The sequence below is a fragment of the Pezoporus flaviventris genome, unplaced genomic scaffold (genome assembly GCF_033815535.1).
Source record: "Pezoporus flaviventris isolate CSIRO_AGI_PZ_B2104156 unplaced genomic scaffold, CSIRO_AGI_Pfla_v1 ptg000001l, whole genome shotgun sequence".
NCBI lineage: Eukaryota > Metazoa > Chordata > Aves > Psittaciformes > Psittacidae > Pezoporus > Pezoporus flaviventris.
In genome coordinates this window covers 13,210,438-13,238,187 of record NW_026892549.1, presented here as the reverse complement: position 1 = coordinate 13,238,187, position 27,750 = coordinate 13,210,438, and the positions used below count along the sequence as shown (strand labels likewise).

At 40.8% G+C, this 27,750-nt stretch overlaps 1 protein-coding gene across 11 annotated transcripts in view; it reads left to right on the top strand.

Moving 5' to 3' along the window:
- The window catches only part of GTDC1 (glycosyltransferase like domain containing 1), a 321,331-nt gene that overhangs the window by 179,487 nt on the left and 114,094 nt on the right, over window positions 1-27,750 (top strand). For 4 of the 11 annotated variants that reach the window (XM_061445108.1, XM_061445075.1, XM_061445059.1 and 1 more), the window contains one exon: window positions 236-1,560. The exons of 4 other annotated variants lie outside the window; for them this stretch is intronic. In XM_061445108.1, coding sequence (XP_061301092.1) covers window positions 236-319 — 84 coding nt within the window. In that variant the 3' untranslated portion in view covers window positions 320-1,560. Of the gene's footprint in view, window positions 1-235; window positions 1,561-14,961; window positions 15,200-15,235; window positions 16,852-27,750 lie in introns of those variants that run through there. 3 more of the 11 variants (XM_061444996.1, XM_061445098.1, XM_061445013.1) reach the window with 2 other exon arrangements.

Here is a 27,750-nt window from a genome sequence, read left to right as displayed (position 1 = left end):
TGGGGCTGCTGACCTGTCTTTACCTGTCTTTTAAAAAAAAAGCTGAATTCACCCCCATTTCCAAATAATGCCGCTTAAGTGTTCTCTGACCAACTTGCTTCCACCCCTCCTGAAATTCTGGGTGCTGCAGAGGATTTCAGCACAGAGCTGCACTCCTTCCCACATGAGAGATGTCCCTTTTGTGTCCCAGCATCTAATGCGGCTTCGTGCACTTCTCTCTTCTGCTTCCTTGTAGGGCGAGACGGCTGGGTTTTCTTGGGCAGCGCTCGGCAGTAAATTCAGGTCTCTGCTCACAGCAGAACCGAGGGAAGATTTGTGACAGATGGGGCTAAGTCACAAACTTGCAGCCTCAGGCAGAATTGTGGAAGTTTCCAGAGTGTGCCCATATTTACCTGATCAGAGAGAAAAGAAAATCTGCAGAGGAAGCCGAGCCTGGCTGCTTGTCATAGCTGACACAGAGCCATCTGCCACAAACCTGTGGCGGCTTCAGATCTCCAATCCCTGCCACCACCCCAGCTCAAATTAAATACAGATTCTTAGAGATGTTATGATGGTTACACATGTCCTCGGCATCACATGCAGGAGACTGTTCAAAAAAAATATGTGGCCTGTTGTGTAACCGCACTCATGTATCCCATATGTGGTGCCACATTGAATTTCCGGTTGAATCTGTTTTTATCCTTTGTACTGGATGACATGGTGCCTGAATTCTTTCTTTTTGCCGACACGATGGCAGCCAAGCTGCAGCTTCAAACGCTCACACTTGGCTGAGTTTCTACCTAGGTTGCCAGGTTATCATTGGAGCCTTATTGTGTCCTCAAAGGGCCACAGGGCCTGAAAGGAGGATCCGAATGCTGCTGGGCTAATTGGGCAGCCATGTCCGGGTTGTTTGGAGGCAAAGGGATGCTTTAGCACTCTTTTTTTTTTTTTTTTTCTTTTCTCTGTATTTTTTTTTTTTCCAAATTAATGGCTCTCTGGCACAGGGGTTTTTAAGTGAAGGTATTAATAAGGGGTCTGGCAGGTAATCCCATGATTCATGGAGTTACATTTGCATTTAATTAATCTTAAAGAAAGCTGAAAGATAAACAGCTGTAATTCAGACTAGCATGGGAAATATGCTACATGGTGCCATCTATCCGATTAAATGAAAGCCAAGACACTTGTTTTATTTCTCTCAAGGATGGAGAACAAACAGATAACAATCAAAATACTTCCAATAAAAACCAGTAGTTTAAATGTAATGGCAGTTCATCAAGAATCTTTGCATCCAGTTGCAAATACAGTCTTTTAAAGATAAATCACTTATGATTCCAGCAGTCAAGCTGGTATATTTGTTGATGTAAAATGTTTTGAAGATGTAGATTGTGCAATAAATTTTTAATAAAGTGCCCACTGCAATTTTTAATTAGCATATCTTATTCATGTATAAGTGTGTACATCTATCTGTATGTTTATCACTATGCATATCCTTGTGTCAGAGTCAATGAATGCAATTGTGTCTTTATCTGATGAAGTAGAATCTGTTTTGCAAGTGATAATAAAACGTTATGACAATACCAAGATTTTCAACTCTGCTCGGGGAAGAAGCAAGAAGGCGGCTCTTGTTAAAGCATTACATTGTGAAGGCTGGGAAGACATCTCTTTGTGGACAGGTATGGTTTCAGCTTCCCTCGTATCAGGCAGGGAGATGCCATCCAGGCATCCCATCAGGTCGTCACCCAGCAGTGGGCACCAGCATCTTTCCTTTGCCCGAGCACTGTCCACAGCAGGTGACAGGCATGAGTTGGCCCTTTCTGCACACATGCTGTCATGCCTTCTGATGCCATTAAGATGCTGAAATGTCCTTTTTCAGCACAAGAGAGTCTCTTCAAAATTACTCCATTAAACAATCAAAAAAAGGGAGATCCAGCAGTAAGTGTTGAAATATTTTCCTAGCATTGCAGAGTTGTCATTTTGCCTTAGTGATCTGTCTTGTACAATGGTTCCTCCTCATTTCTGCTCAGCCAAAACCCAGCTTGGCTCTAGGCATTTAACATGGTTGAGTAGAAGTGGTCTTCTCAAGACAGCATGCATAGGTGTGGTGGTCATTTTTGGTACAACCAACAGGACTGCCTTGCATTTTTACCAGACCTTGCATTTTACTTGCCAGAGTATATCATGAATGCTCATTGATGTTACCACACCTTGCACCAGCAAGAGCAATTTGGAGGTTTTTTGTGTCTTTACTGATTGGGAAACTGAGGCATGGTGCAATTAAAGCAAATCGGTTCAAGTTTCACGGTGGGTCATTCTCCAAACCAATAAAAAGGAAAAAGGAGATGCTGTAACTAGGGCTTGTGGTGTACAGACTGTATACACCACAGCTCTGTGGTTTTGAGCTGAAGACTCCTGCTGTCCTTTGCGCACACCCTGATAAGGCCCATGGCCAAAGGAGGTCTTGCCCAGCTCCTTGGTGAGGTGGGGCTCTGCCTGGCTTGACTGACTGATTGGTGATACTTGGTCTGGTAAGCAAGGGTTCATCTGGATGGAAAATTTTCCCTGCAAGTTACAAACCCTTGCAAATAATATTCTATAATAGGAAAGCTGCAAGAGCTTTAACTGCAGGTGGCAAATAGCAGTGCTGCTTTATCTTCTGGTATTCCTTTAGATTCTCAGCGAAGAATCGCAGCTGCTCTAGAGCAAGGGTGAAAATTTCCTTCCTGCTCTGAGTACCTTCAGGTTTGCCTGGCCTCTTTCAGGGTCCTCAGTTAGGAGGGTGATGTAGGTCTTCCAGGTAGCTGGAGGTGATACTTCCCCGAGGCAGCCTTCCTCCCACCAGCCCACTGTAGACTGAAACAACCTGAGGAAGTTTTGCCTCACAGTTTCTGAAGATCAAATGAGACAGCTGCTAGGCACTGCTTCATTTAAAGCCTTCACTTTGAAAGGTCAGACAGACAAATGAGGATCTCTGTCCTGTTGTTCCTACACACATGAGTAAGAAATGAATGTATAGACCTAATCTTACGAGTAAAATGAGAGATCTTGGCTTACTTTCATATTTGTTGATGTTTCACCTGCACTGACGCAGCAACTGCAGGTGCTTTGGTACAAGTTTTAGCACAGAGTGGAAGCCGAATGGGTTTTCCCAGCTCTTGCCAGACTCACCAGGCACCACTCTGACCAGACAGCTCCTTGCCTCCTGCTTCAGTAACAGGCCAGGCACCTAATCCTACAATCCTTTTGTTTTAGTATTCGAGATCACAGGAAACAAGGGTTTATTCCACATGAGGATTGTCTTTTCCCATATAATAGAAAAGAAAATCCTAAAATAACTAGGGAATTTTGTAGCAAAGCTTTCCAGCAGTCTCGGCCCCACTCTGCTTGTGCTGCAGGCACCACGAGGAGCCGTAGTACAGACCAGCTTCCATCCATGTTCACAGCATTGAGACCTCTGACTTGGCTCAAAGCTGTTCTGAATTAGGAGGCTAGATTTTTCTAATTGCATTTTTAAAGACCGAGCCAGCAGTTCATTAGAAATCATGGAGCAAATTCTGCTTCTCTATTACACCAATATAAATCTTGAATGAATTTATATCAGGATAACTGGGAGGGTAGAATGTACCTCCCATCTTGTTCCTCAGATTATTAAAAGTTAAAGGGCCTTGAAAATTAAATTCACCTTTCCCTGTTCAAGCTGTTTACTCTGGTTTTTATTCCAGTAAGGACAGTTGAAATGAATTAGCCAGTCTCATTTCTGTTCATAGTCACTTTTAAGTTTGTTTCTCATGTACTAGCCCAAGACTAGTTTGTGTGGAAAAGACCGGAGGGCATTTTCTTTCAAACAAATTGTTTTAATGGGAATAATTTCCTAGAGGATTATATTAAAACCTTTCCATGAATCCTTGATTTTGTGAAAAAATATTTTCCTTTTATATCTCCTTGATTTGGGGGACTTTGCAATTCTTTATTTGCAGATGTAAATGAGCACCTTAATGAAAGTCCTTGAGAATTTTACCTTCTAATAGGCTAACCCTTATTTAACTGAAATACTTTTAAAATTATTTGGGCTGCTAAGCGAGGCTTCATCTTGCAGGAAAATTTTGCCTGTGAGTTACAAACCCTTGCAAATAAGGTTTTAGAATAGAAGCACTGTCAGCGCTTTAATTGCAGGGTAATAAATAGCAATGCTGCATTATCTTCTGATATTTCTTTACATTCTTGGCGAATATACACAGCTGTTGCTGGAAACTGATAATCAAATGCTCTGTAACTGTGGAACAACTTATCGCCCACCCTCCGCAGGAGCAGTGAGCGCCGAACGGGAGGAGGCGGCGGGAAGCGGCCGCGGGAGAGCCGGGAAGCGGTTCTCGGGGACGCGAGAATGCAGACATACGGGAACGCAAGGAAGCGGGAACGCAGGAATGTGGAATAGGGATGTGGGGCGCAGGGATGCGGGAGCGTAAGGAAGGGGAGCGCAGGGATGCGGGAGCTCAGGGAAGCGGGACGCAAGGAAGCGGTGCGCAGGGATGCAGAGAGCAGGGATGCAGAGCGCAGGGAAGTCGGAGGGCAGGAAAGTGGAGCGCAGGGATGCGGAGAGCAGGGTTGCAATAGCGCAGGGATGTGGATCGCGGAGAAGCGACGGCGACCGGGAAAGGCCGGGTCCAGCCCGGAGAGTTGTCCAAAGCGCATGTGATACAGGGAGATCGGGATATTGGCACCGAATATCTCACCCCGGGAAAGCTCGCTCCATCCCGGCCGCCGGGGAGAGGCTGAGGGGGTGGAGGTGGGGGCAGAGAAGGGATCCAGGTTTACACGGGGCCAGAGGCAGCTAAAGCAAAAATAATCTAAAAATAGCAATATTAGTGCTAAAGGTGCAGCGGACGCTCCGGAGCCGGGGCCGATCAGCGTGGGGGCAGCCCCCGCTCAGCGCCTCTCCGCGCCTCTCCGTTCCGCGGGTGAGGGCAGAGGCTAGCTCCCTCCACGGCCCTCCGCACCGCTCAGCGGGGGACAGCGCCGGCCGCTGTCGGGGGAGGAGAGCTGCCCGGCAGTTTTTATTATCAACGCTATTGATAATAAAAATGTTATTTTGAAATAAGATTCTTTTGTAACATTTCTATCTACGGCCGGCAAAGACGCTACCCCTCCGCCCCCCCCCGCGGTGGCCTTCCCGCGGGTGCGGAGCTCCCCCAGTCCTGCACGCCTCCAGCTCCATCTCTTCCGGTTTGGGTGTCCGCGCTCAAAAGAAAACAAAACAAAACAAAACAAAACAAAAAACTAAAAAAAAAACAACCCTAAAACATCCCCAAACGAAAAATACCCCCAAAGCCCGACAGAAAATGCAGGCGTGAGAGCTAGGGTCTTAACCCTTGGCGTGTGGAAGCCAAAACAAGGAAATAGGTTGGAAAGGCATGTCTGTAAACAATGATAATTAGTCTTTTCAAAAATCATAACACTGATTAAAATCTCTGATTCATTATTTATTCATCACAGAACCTCTTTGCAGACCTGGGAATAGTGATTAAAACCTAAGTGCAGCTCAGTTATGTGCAGCTAGAGAGGCGCCTAAAAAGGGTTAAAATGGAAAGGAAAGAGGAAACCAGGCAAACAGAATTCTTCTTTTAAATACCAATACTTTCTTCTTCCCTTCCTGGCAGGAATACTCCTATTCCCCCAAATTTTGGTATTATGAAAATGTTTCTCATACTAAGTACAAGTGTTAGACTGGATCCAGTTGGTACTAAAATTGCAAACACACTTTCACTCAACAGAAAGGAACTTCTTTTAACTCCATAATAGCAGGTTACATAGTAAATGAACAACTGATGGTCAACTGGCCAATTATGGTATAAATATCCGTTGTTTACAGCGAGGTGTTAAATGAGCCTTTTGAGCACAAAGGATCAGACTGTCTAAGCTACAATTTGTGCTTCATCCCATTATGTCTCCCCTAAAAAGGCCCGTGCTGTTGTAGGTACTGTGCGCGCAGAACATATTTCTTTCTGTTGATTTTAGTTTGCTTTAATTCAATACACACTCTTGTTTACTTTTTAAAATTTAAATAAATGTCAGCATTGTATAATTTCTATGTTAACAAAGCAGTGAGCAAAATCCCTTGTATGTTTATAAAATATTATTGTTTAATTCACATAGTTTAGGAATTCCAAATGTTGAGAATAGGAAGGAGGCCAAATACCATCTGTTTATAACTATGATGCATCATCATATGTGTACTTTAAAAAAAGAAGAAGGAAAAAAGCTTGGTCAATCATGCCACTGTTCTATCTGTTAGGAATATGGTGAGGATTCAAAATCACTCTGGGAAATTTGCAGGATGTTTTAGTATGGCTTAATTCTGAGCAGGAACGTTACAGAAGTTGCTCACGTCTGTTTTCCTGTTGGAAGACCTGCATGAAATACTCGTGCCTCAACTACTTCACTTCAATCACTTTCTCCTAGTGTAAATACCGCCCCCCCCCCCCGCCTTCTAGAGACCAAGGAACAAAACCTGAAAGATTTTTTTAAGCCCTTCCAGCCCTGGGGGTGTGTATGCACTCGCGGGTTCATTTTCAAATGATTCATACATTCACGTTCCTGGATTTTAAGGACAGAAAACAAGCATGATGATTTTGTAGCATGTCTTGCAGAACACAGGCTATAGGCTATCGTTCAGTTGATTCTGCAAATGTTTTTTTTTTAAATAAACTTCTCTGTCAAATGCTAGTAGTTTTAGGTCCAAGTTAAAATAGGTCCTCGTTAAAAATAATACATTCCATACTATTGAGCTGTACGCTACATGCATTTTAAAGAGGAGGTAGTCTGAAGGCTTCAAAACAAAGAGAGTGTCTCGAAGTTAAGTAGATAAGAAGATTTTTTTTTCCAACCCCAAGTTAATTAGCTAGTACGTCAAGCCTCATAGATGTCTTCCTACCTTTCAAGGGCTGCAGAATCCCCAGTAAATGTACTTAAACTTCCTAGCGAGGGCTAGTGAGATGAATGCAGAGATTAGGGTGAGCATTACCGTGCCTTCTCAGTGCATCCCAGCTGCAGTTCATCCTACTATTGATAATGATGCTTGGAGTTACTGAGGTGGTTTCTGAAGCTCACATATGGGGTCCTTTCCCCAAGGATGAGGAATAATAGTGGCACTCAGGTGGTGCGGGGAGGGTAAGAACAGATTTGCAGTTATCTTTGCCTGGTGCGTGGTGACTTTTTGGTTTCACTAATTTAATCAATGGAGAGGTACATTCAGGACAAGGGCTGTAATTCTCTGATTCAGTTTTTGTTTTGTGTTAACAAATGGGGAGAGTGGGAGGGAGAGAGGAGTGGGGGAGGAGAGGAAAGCACAGGTGAAGGGAAAAATGTCTGGGCTTGCTGGAGCCCAGCCCTGGCAGAATGCTGGGGCAGTATGAAAGGTTTTGTGGCCAAACTCTGCAATTTCTGTAATACCACAGTTTAGCATACTATACGCTGCACTGAAATGCCTGGGACTTTGTTTTTGAACTTCTTCCTTTCTACTGTTACATTTAACTTGCAGCATCTTGAATTACTTAGCCACACCAGATAGAAAGTTACAGCTTCTTTAGCTCTATGCACCACACTGAGCTGTTGCTGCTAAAAACTGCCCATGTGAGTGTGAAAATGCTTTCTGGCCCTTTCCTGGATATTTTCCATCATAAGTAAGTCTTTAAGGTACCATTCTGAGCGAGTTTATTATCCTGAAAAGCTTTTTTTTAATTATTATTAAATTAGAAAAAGGAAACGCCTTACACACCTTTCTTAAGTAATCTTTGTGGAGCTCATTCCGTCAACAGTTTGCTGCCACGTGATGTGTTTAATCTGCTCATGCTAACACTACAGGAGTGAAAAACAGGACAAAAGACACCTTCTGTCACTGCAGTTTGAAAAAATTCATAAATGTGAAACCCCAACAACGCCAACAACCCCAACTCAAAAAGAAAAAAAAATGGTGTTCTGCACCAGCTTCAGAAAGCCAGGCATGCATTCCTGCATATTACTTCCTATTTTCCATGGCTATGTGATCCTTGGTCTCCCAGGCTGATATAGCAATCAAGGGGCAGATGTCCAATTATGGTGTGCATACCTGTCCATGAGGAATTGTATGGAACCCTCATACTCATTTATCACTTCACTTTTACATGCTGAAGTAGTTTTGAGATACACTGATAGAAGCAGTTTCGAAGGTTGCTAAATACCATGTTCACTGCATGCTTGGTTTCATGCAGTTCCTGGGCACTGTGGGGTTGGTGCAGAGAGATAGGTATTTTGAAGCACAACCAAGCACAGGTAGAAATTCTGTATGAAGAGCTGTGGTTGAGGTTATGCCTATGTAAGGGCCATATCTGCTCTACCCTTTGGACATCAAGATGGGTAATCATTGATACCTGAAATGGAGCTAAGAGCTTTCCATCCAGCAGCTCCTGTCTTGCAGTCATGTCTGAGGGTGGCTGCATTTGCTGCTGTCAGAACAGCAAACAAAACATGCTTCAGGCATAAAGCATGCGGTAATTCACAAGGAGAACTTATTCCCTGGGGCATCATACTAACTTCTAATACCCTTCTGGGGTCTGAACACCTTGTGTTCCCTCTAGCAGTGGTAGCTGAGGGCATTCATCATCTCACAAACTCCCGGGCATTAACATTTAACCATCCTATAATTTGGTTTTTAAGTGAAAGCAGGGAGATTAATAAACTTAATCTAGCATTCACACGGATTTGAGGACAGCTGACCTCTGCCCTCTGGAGACCCAGGCTCATTTAAGAATCTGCATCTGAGAGAGCCCCGACAGTTGTAATGTTGAAGCGAGTCTTGTCCCCCACGGGCTGCAGCATATCACCCTCTATGTCTGCAGCAGGAACAGTGGTGACAAGGAATTTGTTTCTTTTATTTATGTCTCCTGCCTCTAAAAGGGTCAGTGTTAGCAAACAGCCCCCTCCTGCAAACTAGCTGGCTAGAGCTGCTTTCCTGGGGAAAACCATAGAAAAACTAAAATCTTGGTCAAAAAATAGTCAATTTTCCAATTTGTTTGTAGGTAGGAAAGAAAAAGAAATCCAACTGAAATTAAAAAAAGGAAGCTGGAATGTTACATATTTGTTTTGGGGGACAGATTTGCAAGTTTTGGTATTATCCCATAAAATCCTGAAATCAGCAAAGCCTTTCATGTTGAAGCATTCAGACAGCAGAAATGCTGCAGAGCATTACGTGTGGATTTTTTTGCACATTTCATGATGTACAATTCTTCAGGAAAATTTGGATAGGAGTAGTTTGTCGATGCTGTTAATAGATACGTTTCATGCAAAAGCGTGCAATGTGATGAGCAGCCTTGGCAGGAACCATATACAGCCTGATTGTATTGTAATACTGTTTGATACAGCAGTATGTTTGATCAGTTACAAGTGATGAGTATCATATCACATCAAACAATTTAATACAGTCTCATTGTATGGAATTATGGCTGCTGTCAATCAGCCTGTGTCCTATTCCTTACAGATCTGTCTTTGGGAGATGGAGTACAATGGTAGCTACATACACATTAATAAATAAAGTGCTGCTGAAATTCCATACAGACCTGTTGAGATTTTTGTTTCTCTTTCATGGCCTTTTTATATTTTTTTTTAATTATTATTATTATTTTGTTCCCCTGTCTTCTTTTTCAGTGCTGCATGGAGATGAGTTCACCTGGTCAATAGGACTGCCAAGTGTGGGGCAAGTGTGCTTCAAAGAGTGCTTGGAAAACATCTAGCAAAGATATACGAAAGTTGTGAATTTTGTTTTTGCCAATAGCAGCCTAAGTGTAAATCCACTGAACTTGTATTCGGCTGAAGCTTCACAGGGTCTCTTTTCTTGGCTTCCTCAGAGAAAGGAGAGGCTATATATTAAAAATGCATATGTTTTGTCTTACTGTTTGGCACACCTCACTTGATAGCCCCCTATTTTGGTTTGGAGATGGCAGTCTTTGAACTTAAGTCTCTTCCTCAGGACTGATTTATTCAAGGTGCTGGAGGGGAAGCCTATGTCAGATGAAAGATACATACGTAAATAACAGTAGAGGTGGGGTTTAAGGCATTATCCATTTTACTATCAGTTTCAGACATACGCTGCTCTGATGCTGGCTTGCCTTGCAAAAGCTTGAAGTGACTAACACAGCATATGATTTTTAATGAAGTCATACTTTGCTGCCTACAAGTATGGGGTCATGCTACATTTGTATGGAAGCAGTGATTTCAGTAATGTTGCTTATTGTGGTCAAAGAGGGCAGAAGATTGCCTCTTTGCATTGTGTGGCCCTGGGGTTTTGGAGCCTGCTCAGACAAATTGATTACATTGCAGCAGGCCACACATTCAGAGAACAGAGGTGTCATGCTGAAAAGCCAAATTTCAGCAGCTGATTAATCAATGTAATGACTGTAAGTTTTTCCACCTTTTGCTATGGTCTCAGCCTGCAAATCTAAGTAACATTGGTGCTTGAATGGGAAAACTCAGAAGAAATTTTTGTAGATGCTAAAGGAAGTAGTTTCTGACTTCATAAATGACACATTTCCTTCCACATAGCAGATTATCCCTAGGGATTAAAACAAAGCAATGTTAACGATAAGGACAGAAATAAGGATATCTGCATTTAAGAAATATTTCTAGTTGACTTTGAGGTGGAGACTGAATTTGAGCTCACGTCTCATTTGGGGGGGTACAGCCTGGCTTTCCATCATGGATTTACCAGCTTTCTGAAAATGGCATTGACCTGTCACAACAAAGAATTTAGAGCAATCAGGGCTGTGGAGCTAGTCTGGAGGAAGCTTAGCATTTATGTAACTCAGAACAACCTGAACTCAGAGGCATCCTTATAAAGCGAATAAAGACACAGCTTGCTCCTGTGATATCATCTACCTGATAATTCCTGAGCACTGCTCAGCCAGGTATTTTCTCTGCTTTGTAATCCAAACAAGATAGACAAGACCCCATATGCTCCTTTTTCCATATGGGAATAGGTTGTCCTGTTACCCATGTAATTCTGGAATCTTACAATTTTTATGGTCTGTAAAATGGCCACAATTATACCCTGCTCTTGCAAGTGAATCTCGTTAATTCGAGCCAAAGAGCGCTATGGTGTCTGAAAGTGGGTCTTTTACAGTGCAATGTAGTGTAAAGATCGCAAGTATAAAATAATATTTGTAAGTGTCCTTATAGCAAAATTATTTTTCTTCAGACCTGGCTTGTTACATAGCTGCTTAATGATACTCTGGAATCACCCAGCACCTGAAGTGTCCTACCCCCATTTATCGGATGTCTGGCATTAATTGGCAATAGTTCCATCTGAGACTGTGATCCAGTGAAATCCTGTAGGCCACACAGGTCTGGATAGTATTTAGATCAGAAAACTCATCCAAGCAAGAGGAGCATTGGTTTGCCACTAATCCACAGGAGAGCAGTACCACCACAAGGTTATGTGTAGATTATAAGGCCAAGAAAGGACTATTTGGATCATCTGGTGTCACGTGTATAACATAAGCCATATGACTTGCCTCAATTAATTCCTATTTGAACCAGAAAACCTCATCCTCTACCGGTCTAAAAATTGCCAGCTATGCAGAAGCTGTATTAGATACAGTGCTTTCTATTTTCTCGCAAACAAGGAACCAAAAGTGACGTTTATCTCTTGTGATTATTAGATACTTGTTGCTAGGGCAAGGATGTCAGTCACAGCACTGAGACCGAGGTTCCCTAAATATCAATACCCTTTGCCTGGGTTTCCCTCATGGTCCTATCTCAATCTGGCATTCTTCATTTTGGCAGTTTTCTGGTGTTGCTATTGCAAAGGGCAGCTCTTCAGAAGATGCCACAGTGATTTTGTGCACAGAATGATGATCGATTGATAAACTGTGGTCCCTTCACTAATTTGATAGGATCCACCCAAGATAAACAGAAATGACATAAAATTATATTGATGCCTATAGTTAAAAGGCTTTGAATTGCTGTGTATTTTAGGGGTCTGAAAAAAAAAAAAAGAATACAATAAAATTAATGACATTGGTGTAGGCTGTGAAACTATTGCTGCTCTCTGGGATGAAAGGCACCATGTGAGATACGTTGCTGATTTCTTATCTTCAGAAAAATAGTTCTTAGAGAGTATAGGGACAGACTGATTTGTGCCTGCTTTAGGGGCAGCTTTTTCATGGGTTGGTAGCATGAAGCTAGGTTTAGAGAGTGAGTGGATGCCATTCCCCCACTATATGTGAACATAATGAGCACAGGATTAGCATTGTTGAATGAAAATGTCAGATTTTAATTGTAAGGAAAAACGTAAAAAAAAAAAAATCCTGTAGAACATGAACAGCATTTCTTTCAGGCATTCACCCTCTTTTGTACAATGCATACATCTCCCTCTTCGAGCTGTACAGCCTGTGAAATCTGGGAGAGGAATATAATTTCTTAAACAGGAAAATATGCTTTTTACCTAATGAGATAGCCACATCTCCCCCACCATGATAATAAAGAAAAACCTCCTCAAAGCAATAAAATTCAGCCTCTCTCTTTTCTTGAGGTGTGCAGAGTGCAAAATTGTTAGTGACTCCATAGTGGAGAATGAGCCATGGGGCAACAGGATGTCACTCTCCTTCCTCCCAGGGGGTCCAGAGCATCCTGCACTCAAGTGACCTGACTCCATTGTGAAGTGAGGGATCCCCAGCCATGGTCCCCTCAGCCCAAGGACAATGTTGTAGTGACAAAGCCATCCCCTGCTAGTAGGGTGCTCACAGGGTAGATTACTTTGTGCTAATATTGCACGAACCCCCTGCGCGTGTGCAGCTGACATCCAACAGGAGATCTTCAAACATCACCAAAAGGATGATCATAAAGGTCTTTTCCAACAGAAATGATTCTACATAATTATGTGTCTCTCCCTTCCTACCCCCCTGCCTCTGGTGCAGAACTCCCAATGAGTTAAAAGTATAAGAGCTGCACAGAAAGAGGTCAGATAATAAATGATATCTAAAACCTAGTCCCAGATTTTCTGTTTCAAACATGCTGCACAACTAACACTATGACACTTTGGCAATATGATGGAGAAAAATCCTGTGCCAGCTGACTGATGAGCACCCGTCTTTTTTAATTAATTGGGTTGAAAAAATGTCTTGTGTCAGTTTGAATGTAGGGGCTCTTTCAGCTGTGTTTTTCTGGATATTTATATAGATGTATCTAACTGCAGATTTGAAAGCCCAGCATGAGGCCTCATAAATGATAAAAATAGGTGTATACTAGAATTATACATACACAGACGTGCACATATTGGATGAATTGATACTTAAAACATATACATGCATATATAATGTTCTGCTCTCTGTTCTGAAATATATTTATAATTAGATTATATATATATTTCTATTATTCACAGCTCTCTGTGTGTGTATGTATTATAAAGTCTCTGTAGTTGGTGTTTTGCTTTTTTTTTTCTTTTAGTATGCTTTTTAGTTTTTAGCAGAGTGATATATATAATTTCTCTTTAAATTAAATGAAATTATTTGTCTACCTTCCCTTAATGGAATCAGTTTTGATATACTCTTTGTTCATGCTGTTACAGGCTTCAGTCTAAGGGCTCTTTGTATTAACTTTTTTAAGTTACATTACAAAGAGGTTTTAAGATTTCCCAACAGGCTTTTATTTAACCAGGGCTTTTGATCTCAAACCTGCTGGGGCCTAGTGAAATCCTTACCAATTCTCCAGTAACTCCTCACTATTGGAATTTGAAAAGACCCACCTGAAGGATTTAACTCGCTGTATGGCTTCAGCCATCCTTTAGATGCTTCTATTCATGCAGACAGCAAGGGGGTCGAGGGCACCCTTTGTGATCCTCCAAGTAGCCTAAGGTGCCCTTTGCATAAGTTGTACTCCTGAGGAAATAAAAATCAGGAGGACACAAACCTATATACCTTATTTCCTGCTATCTTTACTTAAAGGAGGAGCACAGGGGGTCTGCTTAACATCCTTTGCTACCTAAATACCTTTTGGACATGGGAACTCAATAAAGGAACTTTCATTGCATCCATTACCCTACTGTGGTGCATAGCAAATTAGATTTAAAAGGGTACTTTTTCCCTTACAGCTATTTCTATCATTTTCTTTAAAATTTCAATTTAGTGTCTAGTGACAGAATATTCTGTAATGTACATCAGAACTATATAACACCAATTATACTAACTGTGAATGTTATTTCAAAAGAATTAGTTATATTAAGTTATAGATAAACCATTAGGGGAAAAAAAGGCCAGGTTAGAAAAAAAAAGGAGCTATGTGATAACGTTTTAAAGGAGCAACATGACATGAATGCTCTTTTCATTTTTTAATCCTTTCATTTTGCATAACCCACACTGAAATTTAACTACTCGCTTGGTCTACATTATTTAGGCAGGGGAATGGCATGTCACTGTGTTAGCTTACAGGCACAAATCATGGTGTAAAACCTACGCGTGAGTCTTTAGGTTGTGAGGAAACATAATTTCCTCTGTTTTGGTGAAATGGGATGGCACAAATTCATGAAAAGTCTTTTGGCAGACACTGATGACCAGTACATAGGAAAAAAAAAAAAAAAGGAAAAAATTCCGACAGACCAAGCTTAAAAGAATATAATAACTAAGCACATTCTTGTCACAGGTTTGGTTGCCTTTTTTTTTTTTTTTCTTACAACTGTAACATACATGATATGGCTATTACCTGCATTTTGTGTTAATTTTCTTAGATTTACAACAGAATGCATTAGAATCTAAATTTGCTTCTCTTTTCCTTGACTCTTATTCTCATTTGTTTATTTGTTAATTGGTTTGTGGGTTTCAGGTTTTTTGAGTTTTCAAGATGTTAAATGTTTGGGCTACCTTTTATGCATTTGATCTTAGCATGTATTGTACTGAAAATGTTTTTGTATAGATGAGTAAAACAAAAATGTTTTGTTTTATTCTTTTTTTTTTTCTTTCTTAGAACTGGATTAAGACTTTTGCTGGAACTCTGCAAGGTTTGGTTATTTCAATTTGTAGGGATTGTTGGCAAATCGTTTATGCTTGTTTGACGCCCTGTGGGATCAAACTGCCATGAATTTTGAATTATCTAAAAACTGTGTCGTTTACTTCAACTAAAACCACCTTCCACTTGAAAAACATAAATGAGCTCAGCTGAAACCTAGCTGAGGTCTTTTTCTTTCTTTTTATTTGGGTTTTTTTTGTTTTTTTTTTTACATGCTTGGGATTTGCCTCAGCTCCAGCTAGAGCTGGAGCAACGCTATGACGGTCCCCTGCCTTCAGAAGAAGAGCTGCTGTCACACTGGGGCTGCTCCCTCAGAATGACATTGCCGCTAGCCAAATGCCAAATTGCTGAGGAGAGGACAGTCATGACTGTCCATCATGTATCAGAAAATGATGGGTCCTTGAGCAGACCCTGCAATATGCCTTGCCTGGTATTGCAGCTTGTAACAAGCTCACTAGGGGTGAGTTTTGCTTTTCTGGGGTCTTCATATGCTGATCTAGAATTCAGTAACTTCATAAAACCCATAGGACTCCAAAGCAAGACTCTCTTAACTTGCAAACACAGCTCCAAGTGAAGTTACAGTAGGAGCTTTCACTTTTTCCCTACCAGCCAAGTGAAATAAGAAGCAGATGTTCACATGCATTGTCTCTGGGGAAATGGATGATATTATTTCAACAGATTGATATCTGTTGAGACTAGGTTAAACCCCAAAATGTGCTGGGCTAGTCCTGTTTTCTAGATCCTCTGAAAGGGATTATCAAGTATATTTGTGGATTCAAGCTTACTGACAAACCTGGAAGCCTCTGAGCTGGGGCTTCAGTTTGGACTTTTCCGTGTTAAGAAGATGCAAATTATGATCAATTGGCTTATATATTTGTGGCATTGATGTGAGACTTTAATATGAGTCCATCTTTACAAAACAGTGAAAAATAAAAGTAAATCTGGGGGGAAAGGGGATTTTGACTGGTGAGGCTTAACAATACATTTGAACGCATGTCCACATGCACTCACAGGAAAACACCTCGGTCCAAGACCTTTATTCTTAAAGAAATTCCTGAGAAATTTCCTAGGCAATAGCATCTTTGCCCACTTCAGACAGGGGAAGCTGTGCTTCTCAGGTGCATCTTTTCACTGCCTCGTACTCATGGTTCTGTGTCTTGGAGGGTTGTAGAAAGCCCTAATTTCCATGTGGATGCTGATGGATGCCTTTGTTGAGGTAGTAGCACCGGATTCTGCCCGGATGTCTGAATAGCCATCAAGAAACCAGAACATCCCAAGTTTTATTCTACCGATTCCCCCTGTGACCTTTAGTAAGTAACTTAACCTGTTGTCCTCAGGATCTCCAGTAAAATGGGAGACCTTAATACTTATCTGGTGGGATAACAGTGCTTAATACTTACCTAATTGGATGACAATACTTACCTACATACCTCACAGGGGTGTTGTGAGGATTAATTAGCTAATGTTTGTAAAGTGCTTTGGAGATGGAAAGCGGTATATAGTAGTGCTAAGCACTATTACTTCATGCAAGCACCAAGACCTTAAAATGGCTAAGGATGAAATTAGAGTTTTTATATGTTTTAAAATAAGCCAAATTTCAGACATCTGGATGCTGGAATTATTTTTAGACAGAGATTTCTAAGAAAGTTGGGAAACAGAAGGATGTAATTATATGACCTGAAACCTTTTTTTGTTTCTTTTAGTTGACCAACTAAACTTAATCTTAGGTAGGTGTTGTTTGATGAATTGTAAAAACTGCTTGTTGGACTTAAAAGATATATCACTGTTTACTCTTGCTGATCAAACAATAGTTCTTGAAATAAATATCTCTGTTACAATTTGGACAAACAACTATATTAAATAAGCCAGAGAAAGTATTTATTTCTGTGTTCTTTCTCTCTGTATTTCTTTCTCTAAGCAGATTTTTTTTTAATCGGCATAATTCTGCTCTTGTTTCTATTAGAGTAACTGAAAGGTAACACCACTGTAGTAAATGGAATTATAACGCAAAAGCATTATGTGAGAGCAAAATTATATTTATATGTGGTCTGAAATGGAACTTGACACTTGGATTTAAAGAAAAACCAAATGAACCATTCCTAGAAATATATATAAATACAACTTTAACAAAACTTTTCAAGCTCTTTTGAATTCTGTTTGTTTCATGGCAACTCCTAAACATATTTTGCAAAAGAAGGTCTGGTATAGCATAGACCATATTTTTCCTTTCACAGGAGAAAACTTTGCAAGATTTTTGCCTTTAAATATTTTATTTGGTTCCTAATGTGGACTTTTGGTCCAAGAAAGCAACTTTATAGTTATCAAAGCACCCATTTGTATTTTTTGCAAGAGCATTTCTTCTGATCTTTTACTCTCCAATGTTAGAGAGAATTCCCACAAATTCCTAAAATCCGTTAAAATACAGAGCAGAGTGCTTACATTGGTATGTTGTACATGGGCTGTCCCTGTTAAAAAGGCTGTGCATTTTCATTCTGTATATGCAAAAGAAATTTGATATACTGCTGGGCTATGCACCAGGATTTGGTTGGCTCTAGGACCAATTATTACATTTCTGCATCAGGAAAACGTAAGAATGGATAACACTTGAAATAAAACCTACCCCAAAGCCTTTCTTATGGATATCAGGTTATTTGAAAATGTAATAGAGACCATTCGCCGTAATCAAGGGTAAGTCAAGGAAAATGGCATCAAAGAGCTCAAAGCAGCCAAGAGGAAAACTTGACCCAACCCCAAATGTGTTGTCTGTGTCCCAGCTGCCAGAACAACCAAGGAGACTTCAGGGGAAGCCAGCCAGGAAGTAAGGTGCTATTGTTGGAAAGGATATCTTCCAGATTAGCTGGCATTTGGCCCTTCAGCGGCAGTGAGAGCCCAGCATGGGCCCATGGGTGTTGAATCCAGTTTTGGACCACAGAAAAAGGATGAAGTATGACTGATACTGTCACCAGCAAGCTTGTCAAGCTAATGCTTATAATATATGCAGATGAGCATAATAGCTATGTAGTGCTTTGCAGTTGGCTGTTCCTGAGGAGGAGGTGGGGGGACAAGGGGACTAAGTGTTCAGGAAGAATTATCTGTATCTAGGCAGCAGAATTTGCAGACTTGACTTAGAAGCTGGTTAATTTGGTTGAAGTACAGTACTTTGTTAACCCCTTGGTGCCTGTTGCTAACATTTCCCAGAACAGGAACTGCTGCCAAAATGGAGAGGATTGCCATAGCTAGTGCCTGGAGCTCATAAGGTGAAACTCCAGACAGAGAGGAAAGGGTGGGGAAAGAAAGGGATGCAATTTGACACTGAGGAATCAGACACTGGAAGAAAAGTCAAAATCTGAATTTCCATCCCTGCTCTCAGTGACCTTGGGCAAATCATATGACCTCAGTGTGGTATGGGATAAAAGCTCATTTCTACTGCACTTTAGGAATTACTGGAGATAGTGTAGCACCCAAATGCCACCTCAATGGAGACAGACACAGATATGCAGAGCATTTCCCATCAAAGAGAAAGACTACCTATTGCGTCACGTGATGGGAAAACACTTTTCCCCTTTTCTCTGCTCTTGCTGCCTCTGGGAGACCTAAAGAAGATGTAGCAACAGATAGCTTTGTACACCTGGATTTAATATTCACCCTCCTGCTTTACACAAATCAGCTCCATCTGATGGTGCAGAGTATATTTCCAGTGCATTCACTGGTTTGGCAGCAGTCCTTAAAAAAGATGGTCTAGGTAGAATGCTACTTTCTGAGCAGACTATGCTTGCTGCACCAGTGAGGAATCATGTGTAGTTCGGCCCAGTAACACCTGAAATTACTTCAGTAATATGCACCAGAAATTGAATGCCAGAGCTTTTGTTACTACTCTAACAAGCATTTAATAATTAGCAACTGCTGTTAAAAAAGAAAAAAGAAATGGTCATACAAAAAAGAAAGTGCTATTGAACAGGATAGCTTTGAGGTGATATCTGACACAAGGCAGCTGGTCACTGAGACTGCCTCTGGCCATGGAAGAGATACAGGCACATCTGGGCTATGTTTCATCCTATGCTGAAAAAGTTCAGTGATCCCTTCCTCACCTTTGGCCAAGCATTTACAGTCTTCCCTTCAAGCTGTACTGATGCTGTATGGTGCCACCTGGGGAAGCTGACCCTGGGAAAATGGTTCTTAAGATGGTCACTGGGGGTGTCAGCTTGAGCCTAGAGAAAGGACATAGGATGTGGGATGAGGGATGTTGGAAAGGGTGGAAGCATAACAGGCCCAGAGAGGTTCAGGTAAGACACTAAGGGAACATCCTAAGAAGATATCTTGCTTACTGGTTTTAATCATTGCTGATGCTGTAGGTGGTTGGATAGAAATAATTAAAGAATGGGCTGCAGAAGGAAGATGAAAAGTCTGTCTTAAATTAAGCATTTGTTTGGAGGTGGTCCAAATTGAGTGAAGCACACTGTGCAGGATGGTGAAATCCGTGGCACACCTGAGCCCTCTTGTTTTGGCCTCAGCCTTACCCATCAGATCAGGCATCATTGCAAAGAAAGCTATTTGTGCTCTGCTCTGCTGTGTGGATTTCTTCAGCCCTGAATGGGATTGTACAGAGAATCAAAGTGAAGTGTCCTCTTTAGGTCCTCAAGAAATAGAGCTTTCTGTTGGTTAACCATTACTTTGCATTTTCCCTTTCTTACAAAACAACTAAGGTTAAACATTAAGCGCCTGCAGTGAAGGACACCTGTATTTGCTGGTCCCATTATGCTGCTATACTGAAAAGGCTTTACAGCTGTCTAAATTAGCATAATTAAATCCACATCAATTAAAAAACCTCCATCATCTCTTTCCACTTCACATGCAGATAGTAGCATTTGTCTAAGGTGCTAAGTGACAAAGGAACTTTTTAACAGTGGAAGCCCTGTCTGAAAGGAAGAGTAATACGGTTTGTACATTGGCCCATGGTTCACCTTAGCACTAGTGGAAGTGATTAGTGGCCGCTGCTCTGCCTAAAGAGGTAAGGCTGCATTTAGCATTACAATTATGCCAGTACCCAGAGCTATGCATTAGAGATGTGCATTTTACAACGTGCTCTTGCTTCTATTGCTCCTTTATACTCCATTAATGGGGGTAAACAAAGCCTGGCATGATCTGGCCAATTTCCCTCACCCTGCTTTCTTCCCTTTTTTTTTTTTTTTTTTTTCCTGTTGTTTTGTTTTAGGGTTTTGTGTTGTTCTGTGTGGGGAAGCCCCAGTGACCCCAGGATAGCAGCAAGGCTGCGCTGTGTGATGCTAGCGAAGAGAATTCCTCCAGATGAAAACTGACATGGGGTTCAGGGGTTAATTTCTGGAACAGACGCATTTGCATACAAATGAAAAATGATGGAATTTCTGTTCTCCTAAATTTTCAATGTCATCAGCATCAAACAGCAGTCAGTGCTCCCTTGCTGTTTGAAGAATATTCATTACTTCAGAAGAAGGGGCACCTTGTTTGGTATTAATCTCCTCTTCAGGTCAATGACTTAATTTGCTAAACTCCATCTGAAGTGCCACTCACTTTCTGATTTCTCTGCTATTCTTTGTTATTTTTCATAACATATTCTTAATACATTTTTTATTTGTAAGGAGACACACATCTTCAGCAAATATGAGCGGGGGGAAGGACTCTATAATTTCCATCCAGAGTACTTGGCACCCATCTATATCATTTGTTGCATGTTTTGGTGTCTGCTTGCCTTAAAATTAATGTTGGATTTTTTTTTTTCCCCTCAAAAAAAAAAAAACCAAAACAACAATCTTGAAGACTCAACTGGGAAAACAAATGTTTTTCTTTCGAAACTGATATCCAAACATCTGGTACCTTGTACAACAAGGTTATTTGGTGTCACGCCTCTAACAAAAGGTAACAAGCAGCAAAGTAATTAATCCCCCAAAGAAAATCATGGAAACTCATCTGAAACTGTGGTGGCTAAGGACATACTCGAGGAGACTTATGCTAGCTCTTATTTCCCCATTGTCCTCTCTGTGTCTGCCAGGGGTCTGAGGAAGGATCCCATTTCCCCTCGGTTTTGCTCTTCATGGTTATAATTCTTCTCCCTGAATAGGATTATTCAGGGGATCTTTAGATCTTCATAGCTTAGGGGTGTTACTGGGTAATTGGCCCAGGGCTCTCAGATGGCCGTTCCCACCCTGTGGCCTGGGCACTCCTGGACAGGTCCCAGAGGGAGGCGGGTGTTCCACTGCTACACTGAAGCTCCCCACTCCAGGACAGAGCCGGCTCTGCTGTAGCCATCCAAGTCATGTGGAGGGCCTATAACAAAACCTCAAAGTCAGAATTTGCCCTACAACCCTTTGGGTTTATATGTCTAGGCCTTTCTGAATTTTCCGGCCAGACTTATTCCTGATTCTCAAGATAATGGGGCTTTTTGTTTGTTTGTTTTTTAATTATTAATCAAATCTGTTGGTTTGTTGGTTTGTTTTTTTTGTTTTTTTTTTTTTGCAAGATCACTTGTGGAAATGAAGTAATTGCACTGTCTGTTTTTCTGTCTGTCTCCCCTACTAACTTTAGAACCTCTTTGCCAATATCTATCCAGTTTATTTTCAGGCTGGAGATCTCAAAGGTGTGAAGCCTTTCCAGGTTTTTTTTCCATATCTAACTCTGAAACACCACCATTTGTTGTTTGGAAAGGGATGGATAGCTAAGCTTTTCTAGAGTTTTTTTTTTTTAGGACTTGTAAAAGGGAGAGGAGGTGACCTGAAGATTAATTCCCCTTGTATCCTTATGAAGCCTGTTAACAATTAACCAACTTGCTCTGAATGCTCCAAGTCTGGCTGGGTGAGGTTCAAGATCCTTTAAAAAAAGCAACAAACAAAACAAGAACCAAACAACAAACTATTTGCACATAGTATCTATAAACAATGTGCACACAATTGCATCTCACTGCCTATTCTTCATGTATTCTTTTCTTACACTGAAAATTTTTGAGGCTTTTCCATATTTATAGAGCATGTTGCTCAGTGGGACTTTAGTCCTGACCAGGACCTTGGGCACTTGAAAAAATAAAAATAAATAGTGACTAACGGGAGGAGTTATATTCCTACCTGCAGCATTAAGTTAAGAGTGTCTAAGGGCCTTGATCCTCAGCCCCAGCCAAGCTGGATTTACCATAGGTCATATTAAGGTGGGGCAAAGGGGACTTTATGTCATTTTTAGATCCCCTTATCCTGGGCTGGCGAGCTCCAACATGATGGGAGGATGCCTGCTCTGCAGGCAGGTTGGAATGGCAGAAGGCTGGCAGCATTGGCCCTGTGCCATCCAGAGATCCTTTCCAGTGAGGGCAATTCAGGGATGATGGGATAAGCCAGCTTTGCAAAGGCAGCTGCTTTGGGAACCTAGATCCACCTTGTTATCCATAGAGAACGTTCTCAGCATAGTAAACTTTCTCTGTGGGAAGATTTCAATGTGGGAACAGATCCTGCACTGACATGCCCATGTGCCTCGTGTGCAGGGAGATGCTCCCATCTGGCGCAGTTTGTCATTGTTGGAAGAACAAATCAAGGAATTGCCAGATAAAGTTGAGAGAGTCAGTATAAATTAACATCATCCAAAGTTCAGGTCTAAAGAGTTACAACTGTCCGCATCTTATGCTGTAAAATACTTGTACCAGGGAGGCTGGATTCCTTCCGAGTCTACATGAGAAAATATAGTCGAAAATGTGATTCTCTTGAATGTTTTTGTACTGGAAGGCTCAGGCTTCTTGTTAAGGAACTGATTCTTAATCACATCTGTCTATCTTTTTTATGAATATTGATGTTAAAGTCAGAAAAAGAGACTTGTCATCATAAGTGCATCAGAATCTGGCACTTGCCTGCTCAGAAGCAAGTTATTCTCCTGCTTAGCTGCTGTAGATGATGTCAGTTTGTTGAAATAATATATCTCTGCCAGCTGAGAATCTGGCCATAAAATGAGAAAAGTTGAGATTCCCATTGTTGAATTAGTTTGGCCACATTAAAAATACGTTGCTCTAGAAATGTGTATATGAATATGCTAATGTTTATTTTGCTAAATGTGCTTGCCAGGATGTGCCATGTGGCTGAGTTAGTGTTACTTTAAGAATCCTAATTTTTGCCTTTTCAGACTTTTGAGCTTTTAAACTTGTAAACATAGCATTTTCTTGGCATAAGTCTCTGATTTTATGCATACAGCTGACTTTTATCTTCAATTTTTACATCACCTTAATACAGCAAGAGAGAAAGCACTCATCTGTTTATGATAAGTTTATCAGAAATACTCCAAAGTTTTCCATGACTAAGATATTATATTGTTATGGTGGCTTGCTACAGGGTAATTTTGAGACAACAAATAGAATATTTCAAAGCCCAGATGTCCTGTTTAGACAAGGGGGTTTATATTGATTAGAATCTGCTTTCACCTAACATCATGTAGTAAATATCACAAAGATGTAATTAGAAAATTTGGTACAATATTTAGTCCTAGTCCCTGTGTGCCAGAATTGTTTGACTACTGAGAAACTGGAGCTTGTTTGCATCCCAGTGTGTTGTGAAATGCAAACTTCAAAGAAAATATTATATCTCCCAACTCCAGCTCGTGAGAGTCTTGGAAGTATAATACAGAGAGGCTTAACAATCCCTGCTGAGGAAAGGGCAATTTGACACTGAAACTACTGTTAAAGCACCGTTGACACTGGTAGGCAAAAAGTGCTTATTAGAGGAGTCTAGTTACAGTCTCGGGAGCCAGAGAGAGAAAACGCAACTGAGTCATTGTGAAAATTGGCAAGTTGCAACAAATATGAGTTTTATGTATGCGTCTGTGCTTGCTTTTTTTTTCCTCCTTTAACTACATATATCTACATGTTTGCTTCATAGGCTTTCCATAAGATTGGGGCCCTTGCAGTATTCAAATAAAATATTTAGATTTACAAAACTTCTGGAAGCCAGATTTTAAGGCAAAAAAGAAGTTTTTTGTCAGATTGTCAGTGTCTGAATTTCATCACAATCTGTTCAGCTGTTTGTTGCAGGCAGGCGTAAAACATAGTGGGTAAGTGTGTGTTTGTACTTCTTATACATATTGAAAGAGGGCTGCCTAATCCCCTTGATGAGGAAAGCTCTGTAAATTATATACATCTGCAGGCTCTGTGCATGGGTAGTACAGAAGCAAAGAGGCACATCAGCAATTTGAGGGAGCAAATAAGAGTTTAAATAAGAGTTTTTTCACAAATTCAGTGATCGGGAGCCTTTAAGCAGCCCAGCCTCCTGGTGATGTCACTTAGTTGTTTGGGTTTTTCTTTGTAATGACCCAAGTGTTTTGCCTTAAAAATTTTGCCTAGGAGGCCCTTCTACACACTTAGGATTCCTGGCAAGAGAAGAAAATATTTGCTGATGACAGCTCTGAACATATTCTCTTTCGTTGTCACTAATGTCTCTATCCCACCCTCTGCACTGAGCTAAAAATAGTAACTTGGGTCGATGGTTTCAACACCATCTAATGTATGTATATTATTGCACACAAAATCTAGATAAAAATGTCAAGAATGAGACCTAAGCTATGAATAAAATTGAAAATCACAAACATGAGACAGGACCCAAATAATGAAGGTGTTGTGGGGAGATATATTGGTGTCTCTGTTTAAATAAATGTGAGCAGAGCTCTGAAGATCCTTCTGCCTCCCATGCATAGAGGATGCCTAGCATAATATTTGCTGGTTTTATTTTTTAAGGATTTGTAGGTAGCATTTATATTTATCCTTAGCCTTCCTCCGCTTCCTTTAATAGCATGATTTACTAATTATGCTGCAACACTTGTAAGGTAAGTGCAGAACATATTTTCCTGTCCATTTTGCAGAGGATAAATTTGTCCAAATTACACAGCAAGTGTCTGGCAGAAGTGAGACTAGACACCAGGGATAAAATCCCTTTGATTTCACTGAGGCAAGGATTTTATTCCAGGAGTCTTGTCTCCAGTGCTCTGCTCTGTCTACTATTCCCTGTGTATTCTGGGCTTTTGCTGATACTCGATACAAGTCTCGGCTCATAGGGTTAAAGGAAAGTCTGACAGAGAAGCAGCAATAGTAGTGTTAACATGACACTGTAGTTATGGTTTGTCAACATTTCCATTATAAACTTCTGTTTGCAGCAATTATAAGTCAACCATGAAAAAAAAAAAAAAAAGAAAAGAAAAAAAGGGAAAAGAAATCACTGTGAACTAAAACTTGGCATACCAAAGTCCAGGAGGGAATTTTGAGCTTTTGGAAATAATGGCTTCTGATTACCATGGACAGGCATGACATGATGTGCAAATACACACTCCATATTGCACTGGAAAAAAAACCGTAATGATTATCACCACTTTGTCATGCCCAAGAGTGTGAGGAGAGATGGTCTTTCTGACTTTTGGAAATGAGAGAAATATTTTATTATTCCCAGAAACATCTAATTAATGCCCTTAACTGGTTCTTAATTCTCCCTGTTTACTTTATATCATCTCATGTCAGGGAAACATGATTGCTGGCTTTTGGGTTTCCAGTAGATCAGACAGTCAGCTGGTGTTGATCAGCACAGCTCCACCGAAAGTCCAGTGAAGTTAGGTTGACTTACACTAGCGGACAGTCTGGCTCCGTATCATCTTTCCCCAGAAGACTGCAGCATTTGCTACCCATTTGGAGCGGTAGTTAATGTTTGTTTAACTTTGAAAGTCCAGTTTTGCTACACTGATCAAATTCCAGTTGCAGGATAGTCCTAAATTGATTCAAAAGTGTTTTTGCTGAGGACATGGTTACTTTTAAGTTGTATTGTATATGTACTGACTGCATTGTATTCTGGGCTTTCTTCTGTTGGCAAAATGATGGAGCAGGTGGTGCTCAGGCAGTTTACTAACATAAGAATGGTTCAAGAGGCTGTAACTATCATCTATCTGGTACCCAAATCATGATTTTGCATGAGGAAGCTGAGTCACTGACCATGCTGGGTCAGAGATCTGGGCTCTCCCCAGGATGAACTTCCTCCTGCATCATCATTCATGAGTCATGCGAAAGACGAGATGTTGGTTTGTAGGAACGTTTCCCAGAGCAGCATTCCCCAACAGCCGGGTTGGAACTCAAGTCCCTATTTCTGAATTCAGCTTGGAAATAATTACAATGCCGTAGTAGCTTTGGCTTTCTGTAGTGGTACTAATAACCAAGTGCTAAATGTGAAGCAGCTTTGCAGAAGTGCTCCAGTGTCAGGTTACAGAGAGCAGACATCAAAATAAAGGTGCAGTAAACTCGAGGTAACTAATTTAATTGCATTTCAGGTTTGGGTGTAGGAAGGAGAACAAGGAAAAGTACTTGCTGGGGTTTTTTTAGATGTGACATTTCAGTGATGTACCAACAGAGGAAATTTTGCTTGCAGAATCCTGTGAGCAAAACACTTCTGAGAATGTATGTATACAATTGTTTAAAAAAACACAGGGTTACTGACACAGATGCCAATTTGGTAGGGCATATGGAACATTTACACTTGCCTTTTTCATTCTTTCTTGCTACAGCTGGTACTGATTTAGTATGTGAAATTTTACTAGCAGGAGTGCTAATCAAGACAGAGATTTCTGTGAGGATTTAGTCATTTATGTGGAGGAAAACTATGGGTATCATTAAAAAGTACAAGATCATCTATGAGAGGAACATTATCATTAGCAACCTAATTTTTAAAGCAAACAGAGGGGAAAAATACTGTATTTCTTGAATAGCAGCAGAAGAAAATTATGTTATTGTTATGTTCAGGGTCATGACACCTCTCTCCAAGTTTGGGAAAAGAAAATTTTAAATTCATTTAAAAAAAAAAGAACCCTCTAAGTGTTTTTTGTTATTTTTTTAATTTATTTTTTTTTAGCTAGTGTGATAGCTGTTACATCAAATGGATATGGCTAGGAATGGGCTTAAATCCAAAAAGCACATCTAAATCCTGTATGTGTGTCTGAATTTGAGGCCTCCATTCAAACCTAACTCTGTGATGGAGCTGCATTTCACCATCTCACTATCTGAGAAGGGTCCAACAGTATCCCTCATCTAAAATCCAGAGTTTGTCAAAGTTCCCCTTTTTTTTTCAGAATTTGAAATCTAGGCCTGGAATGGAGATATTTAGACCTTAAATACCAATTCTGGCCAATTTTTGTTGGTGACAAGAAATACTGTATTCCATTAAGAAGGCAACAAGATATTACTTACCCAAAGAGGTGATTTTATATAACACACAGTGTAAAAAATTATGCTTGGGTTTAACTACCATTTTCTGCCAAGGTTATTTCAGTGCAAACAGCAATGGAATAACTGCTGTATGTTAAATATGTTGTACAGGTGGCCAAGTGATATGGGAGACCTGAGCAGTAAAAGCCAACATCTGCGGCTGGAGGTGCCTGAGCACGGTGGAAGTGGTGTGCGTGGTCCCTGTGGAAGGTGGCCAGCTGCCTGTGCTCACAGTATCGCCTTCATGAAGAGATGTGTGAGGAGCTCTGGAGTGGGCTGTATGCCCTTTTCTTGCTGCTTTCCCACATAGTTTGGGGACTGTGGGGGAAGACAATGTGAGGAGGATGAGGGGTAATTCCATGGGTTACAGTGCTCTGAAATGCCTAAAGATTTGACAGTCAATATGCCGAGTAAATACCTCACTGCAACTATACACGAATTCATCACAACTTCTCAGGTACTGACTTCATATTGAGTTTTCTGAATATCTTTGCAACCTACCCTGCCCTGGCATGACA